Here is a 6,736-nt window from a genome sequence, read left to right on the forward strand (position 1 = left end):
CTTTCGTATTTGTTATTTTTTATGCTTCACTTAAAAATTCTTTTTCATTATCCCAATTGATGATATTTAGAATTCCAAAACACAATTAATATAATAAGATTACTTTTTTTTTAATAGGCGATTCAATTAATAAAAGGACTTATTAAATGGGACGGAGGATTATAAAATTCGACTCAATCATATAAATAATTTTTTAGCTTCTTTCTTTTTTGAGAAGATCTTTTTTAGCTTCAACTTTCATTGGTATGCATACCAATGATGGTCATAAATTAACGAAAAATAAAGATTCAATATGCTTACTACGTCTTGAAAGAAAATTAACAGTATATGAAAAATTATAAATTAAAAAATAATTAAAGGTAGCTAAAATATATACTAACTATAAAAAAATTAACTTTTTTATGTAAAGACTCTTATGTGATATTATATAGTAGATAAATTAAAAGCTTAATTGCTCCAAAAATTACTAACTTTTGCGTGTTTTTGGTATTTAACACGAATATTTAATTTTAACATATAAATACATGAACTATCAATTTTTTGCATATTTAACACAGGCACCGTTTTTTACTTAAAACGGCACCGTTTTTGACTTAAAACGGCAATGTTTTTTTACCTAAAACGGCACCGTTTTTTTCTAAAACAGAAACTTGGTCATATATGCAAAAAATTGATAGTTCATGTACTTATATGCCAAAATTAAAAGTTTGTGTCAAATACCAAAAACACGCAAAAGTTGGTGATTTTTTTTGCATTTATGCCTAAATTAAAATATATAAATATATTTAAAATAGGTAAAAGGTAAAAAAAACCTTCAAAATTTCTTCAAAAGTACAGATCAGCCCTTAAATAGTTTTGGGCACAAATAAGGGCTTAATTACTTAAAAAAATCCCACCTTTAATCTTTTTTTCGTTTATACCATGACCTAGAAAAATTGTTACATATACCCTTGATGTTGTCTTTATGTTTCACATCTACCCCAAATTTCAAAAAAAAAGATGATTTATTGAGAACAACTAAATATAAGGATTATTTCATATCTATTCTATTAAAAAAAATACAAACTAATCTTTCATCTTTAAAAACGTTCAAATAAGTCCTAAAATTAATTATTATTTTAATTTAATTTAAATAAAATAAATAAAATATTTTTTATTATTACAACCTATAATCATACTCCGATCTAAAAAAACGCTTATTTTTTTTAAAAAATCGATTTTTCAAAGCGTCTGCCGCCGGAGAAGGAGGAGCGGCTGTTCCTCCATATGAGGAACAGCGTGTTCCTCCATGGAAAGAAGGATGTTCCTCCTTTCAGAGGAACAGCGTGTTCCTCCATGGAAGGAGAAACATTCTTCCTCGAAGGAGGACGACGGTTCCTCCTTGTGGCGGCGGGCGAAAAATTATATTTTTTTTTAAATTACTTTAATTTTGTTTAAAGAGTTTTTTTTACAGTTTTTAAATTTAATAGCAGGTTCTTAAATCGGAGTATGGTTGTAGGTCGGGAATAATTAAATCATTATGATTAATTGATTTTATTAAAGAAGAAGGTGTTTTTGTATAATTAATAACATTGACGTGTAATTAGAATATATATTAAAAATGAAGGACTATTTTAAACTTTTTTTCAAATAAAAAGAGGTAAATTTAATACCTCGAGGGTAGAAGTGAAACATAAAGGCAACGTTAAGAGTATATGTGAGAATTTTTCTAGGTCAGAAAAGATTAAAGGTGAGGATTTTTTAAGTAATTAAGCCCACAAATAACCCTCCTAATTTTTAGATTGAACAAAAAAGCCCTTCTATCCATGACTTTGCAAACTACCGTTAACTTGTTGACGTGGAATAGGAAAAAAGCTCAACAATAATTTTAATGTTAAAAATATTTACCAATTTTAAACTTATAAAAAATTAATACTTTTCACCTCCTCTTCTAATTAGATCTAATTAATTAAAATTCTTATTAAAATCAATTAAAACCTAATTAAAATCAATTTAAACTGAACTAAACCAATCAAAACCCAATTAAATCAATCAAAATTTAATTAAATATAATTAAAACTAATTAAAATTCAATAAAATCCAATTAATAAACCTAATTAAACTAATTAAAATCTAATTAAACAAATTTAATCTAATTGAAACCTATTTCGAAAATTGCTGGGTTTTTTCAAAAACTACCGCCGGTCCTCCTCCTACGACAAACCACTGTCGATGCCTTCTCGAAAACCACCGCCATAGTCCATTCTCAGAGAGCAAACTTGTGGATTTGTTCTGAGAGAACACACCCGCCAGATCTGTTCTTTGAGAGCAGTGCAAGATTATTCTCAGACAACAGATGCTCTAAATATGTTCTCAGTGAACAGACCCAGCGATGAAGAGGGCATCGTCTCGTCTGACTCCCTCCGGCAGATGACAGTGGAGCTAGTCGCCAGAGAAGATGATCTTTAAAAAAAAAATTATTAGCAAAAGTATATTTAGGTCCCTAATTTAAAATATTAGAGGGTTTAATTTGGAAATTATTGAAAATATTGAGATTATTTTCTAACTTTTTTCTAATAGATCTAACTCCGTTAACTTCCATATCTGAAGGATTTATTTGTCTAGATTTAAAACAACGAGAATTTAATTGTTCAAATTTAAAAATAGGAGGGCTTATTTGTGCCCAAGAAAAGTTTAAAGGCCGGCCTATACTTTTGGAAAAACTTCGAGGGTTTTTGCACCTTTTGCCTTTAATAGTATTCTAAAATTTATGACATAAAAAAAATTGTGTAACCACGGGTGAAAACGCTAGTATTAATCTGTCTTGAAAATTTGAAATAGCACTTCCAAATTATAGTTTGTCATCCAAAAAGATGTCCTGACTGACTTAGTGTTAGTGTAGCTACACAAAAGGATACTCGCATAAACTACACATATCATCTTAACATAAAGCAAATTTACAAGAACTCCTGAACTTATGAACGAACCTAATCGAATATGTTTTCGATACTTCTCTGAATGATTCCACAAATGCGACAGACATAACCGAGATCATCTTTTAATAAAAAACTATGATCACATTCTTCTTCGTCTACTTCCATGCTTTCATTAATGGCACTTCCAGTATCTGCAGCAGAGTCCTAGACAAAGCAGAATAATGATGCTAAATATAAAATCAAGTATAACACAGGCGGAGTACTTGCCGAAAATAGTAAATTAATATGTCTAGAACTGCAAAACAAGCTATGTTGATCCATCAAAGCATTTCTTTTAAGTAATTTGGAAAATTATAGTTTAATCATGTAGGATAGAATGTACTATTAGTCTCTACCTATGTTACACGGAAACGGAAATGAAAACGCTGAAACGGGAAACTGTTGAAATGAAAAAACAGCAAAACAATCTATTTCTACAAAAACAGGTTATAAATATAACATTTCAGAGTTTCGGAAGTATTTTTGAAAATGGAAACGAAATGCTGAAACTTTAGACTCTACGAATTTCCGTGCAACATCGATATGTACTGTTTAAGCAGTAAAGTGCGACGAGAATACCTTGGAATAATTTAGTGCAAACGCCATCTCCTCCCACAGATCAGCCAATCCATCATCTTCAGCATCAATTTGACAATCATCTTCTATTTTTGCAACATCATTTTCCGAAGCAGCATACGCACTTTCATCTATGTGGATATTGCACTCAGCATAATTAGCACTTTCCTGCATCGAAAGTTTGTGCACAGATTCACTTAAGGCATCAAATGGATACAAATGAGAATCCTCCTCCTTCACAGAAAGTTCATTCACAGCTTCACTTAAAGCATCAACCCGATACAGATGCAAATTCCCTTTATATCGACTATCTTCTTCATCTGCATCAAACATTGTCACAAAGATCTATCAGCTGATATAAAATTATCCCAAGGATCATTTTCCGAATTGATAATGTCGAACACCGGACTACACAGAATAGAGGATTTAGCGCCTAGAAGTCGAAAATTATGGTAGAACAACAAAAGAATATGAAACTCGAAACACTTCTCTAACACAAAAGGAATTAATGATGGTAATTACTAATTAGTGTATCTTGTATGTGAAAACTAATCATTTCTCTAATTCCATCAAAACAAATTTGCAGTCTAAAGCATCGAGTTTGCTTCAGGAAGAACTCTCAACTCAAAGGAAGCAACTTACTCCATTATTACTCATGCCAAGTTCATAATTTTTTGACCAAAATAAAAGTAACCAACCTCCAATTTTCCATAATCTGTCACTTTGAGAAAGCAATTGAAAGAAAAATACATAAAAGTGCCTTCAAAAAACACTATGAAAAAGAAAAAAAAACAAACCCTCATGCCTGTACAAAAAAATCATCATATTCAAGCAGTTGATAGCAAAAAAAAAAACAAGAATCTGATAAATGGGTCTTGTATAGCTAAAATAAATTGTAAGAAAATTAAAAAAAAAATGTAAGAATGAAGATCATTGTTCAAATGCAAAGCATCCGTACTAAAAAGGGTCGTACCAAACTTGGCGCGAACTGAACTGATTTCTGGGTCCATATTGTTTCTCCAAAATGCAGAGACAAACAGCAAGTAACAAGTCTATGATGTAATTAAGAAAGAAAAATCTTGGACAAGGTTATGTTTTGATAAGGACAAAAATTAGAATTGCTGCTCACTGAAATAACACTGAAGTGGTTAATTCATTATTTCATTAATTAATCAGTTTAATTTTTATATTTTTTTAATTATTTTATTATATATTTTAAAAAGTAGATATTTTTTGTAAATTAAATAGATAATATTTGTTATTTTTATTATTATTGCTTTAATATATAGTGATTTAAATTTTTATAATCACACTAGATTATACTCCCTCCGTCTCAGTAGAGTTGTCCACTTTGAGAAAAAAATTTGTCCTAAAACTCTTGTCCACTTTCAAAAAGTAACTAACTTTTACATTAAGTTTTCCTATATTACCCCTATTTAAAATCCACTAATGAATAAAGTGAAAATAAATTGCAAGTAGAGTCTATATTAAATAGGGGTATTATAAGAAAAGTAATTAAAATTTTATAAAATCTATACACAATAATTACTTTTCTTAAATTGTGTGATAAAAGCAAAGTGGACAATTCTATTGGGACGAAGGGAGTATTTAATATAGAAGCATCGTCGATAAAAAGTCAATTCAAACCATTATCTTTAAAGATTTTGGTGTGATTTTGGTTGGGTTATTATGTAGTTTGCTATATGAATTGGTTAGATTAGGAGTGTTGGCACATTGATAATTTTTTAAGTTGGCAGTAACGTGGTAGATATGTTGACAAAAAATCGATTTGATTCGAAAAAATGCTATAAAAAATAATAAATATGCTAAAATAGACTAATCTTGCCAATTTTTAAAAATTTAACTATAAATGACAAACGTTTGATATTTTATTACGATTAAACGTTTCTATATTAGTTGGTTGGATATAATTGATTGAAATTATAAAATTATTGAGCTAAACTGCTGTTTTTTTATTCAGTATATAATTGATAAATGTACTATAATTTGGATATATAATTAAATTTTCCAAAATTAAATGATAATCCATTAAATGAAATAAATATTTGTGTTCGGCTGATCTCGTACAATCATCATGCTTGTAAAGCCAGTAATGGATATATTTAATTTAATTTTTAATTCAACAAATCTCATTGAATATAATTTAAAACAGTTATATTAATAAAAATTTGAAAAATTAAAAATTAAAATCCGATGACCTAATATGAAACAAACAATTTACACTAGCATGCAATGTATGATCCGCAGATATACTTACAAAAATAAAGAATAAAATATCAATTGTTTTGTCAACAAAGTGCATTACTGTATTAAACTTATTCAATACTCGCAAACTAATTTTTGATATTATAAACTACATCCATATTATCTCATTTAATCACCATCTAACAAACCCTTCATAAAAAAAGATAACAATTTTTTTATAAAAAAGGACAACAAACTTTTCATAAACAAAAGACAAAAGAAAATATACAATAAAAAAATAGCATTAAAAAAGTACTAATTACAATAGGCTAATCCTCTGAAAAAACCTTCATCTTTTAGCCCCTTTTCGTTTGCACCCTGACGTTGTAAAATCTCCAATTTTACCCAAATTCACACCTTTCGTTTTCAATTCCACCCTTAAGCATTAAATCAACCTTTTTTCACTTGAAAAAGGTCCAAATCAATACTTAATATTTAAGCATATATACTAAATAGAGCTTAATGTTATATTTAAATAAAAGAATATTCTTTTCACAAATTAAAAAAACTTAATAATAATATTTTATTGAATTCAATAAATATTATTATTTTGTACAAATTCAAATCCGATTTTATTCGACCTCTCTAATTTATTTGATATTATAATTAATTTAATTTTTTTTAATGTATCATTAAAAAAATTAATTTAATTAACTAAATAATTAATAAAAATACTACATCCGTGTATTCCGACCCACTCTCGGTCGGCCGCCGTCGTCCTCCGCGTATTCCGACCCACCCCGGGTCAGCCGCCGTCGTCCTCCGCGTCTTCCTCCCATGGAAGCCGACCTCCTCGTCTTCCATGGGAGGAAGACGAGCTGGTTTGTCTTCCTTCTATGGAAGACGACCAGCAGCTGGTCGTCTTCCTTCCATGGAAGACGACCAGATCTGGTCGTCTTCCATGGAAGGAAGACGACCCAGGTCGTCTTTCTAAGGAGGAA

General features: G+C 29.4%; 1 protein-coding gene across 1 annotated transcript; it reads right to left on the minus strand.

Annotated features, from left to right (window-relative positions):
- Positions 1-2,788: 2,788 nt before the first annotated feature.
- On the minus strand, positions 2,789-4,651 carry LOC126676207 (protein CHROMATIN REMODELING 35-like). The gene is made up of 3 exons (XM_050370361.2): positions 4,504-4,651; positions 3,534-3,850; positions 2,789-3,119 (listed from the first exon to the last, which is right to left on the minus strand). The coding sequence occupies exons 1-3, from the start codon at positions 4,538-4,540 to the stop codon at positions 2,967-2,969; spliced, it is 507 nt and encodes a 168-aa protein (XP_050226318.1). The 5' UTR covers positions 4,541-4,651; the 3' UTR covers positions 2,789-2,966.
- Positions 4,652-6,736: the final 2,085 nt, after the last annotated feature.

The sequence above is a fragment of the Mercurialis annua genome, linkage group LG4 (assembly GCF_937616625.2).
Source record: "Mercurialis annua linkage group LG4, ddMerAnnu1.2, whole genome shotgun sequence".
Classification (NCBI taxonomy): Eukaryota; Viridiplantae; Streptophyta; class Magnoliopsida; order Malpighiales; family Euphorbiaceae; genus Mercurialis; species Mercurialis annua.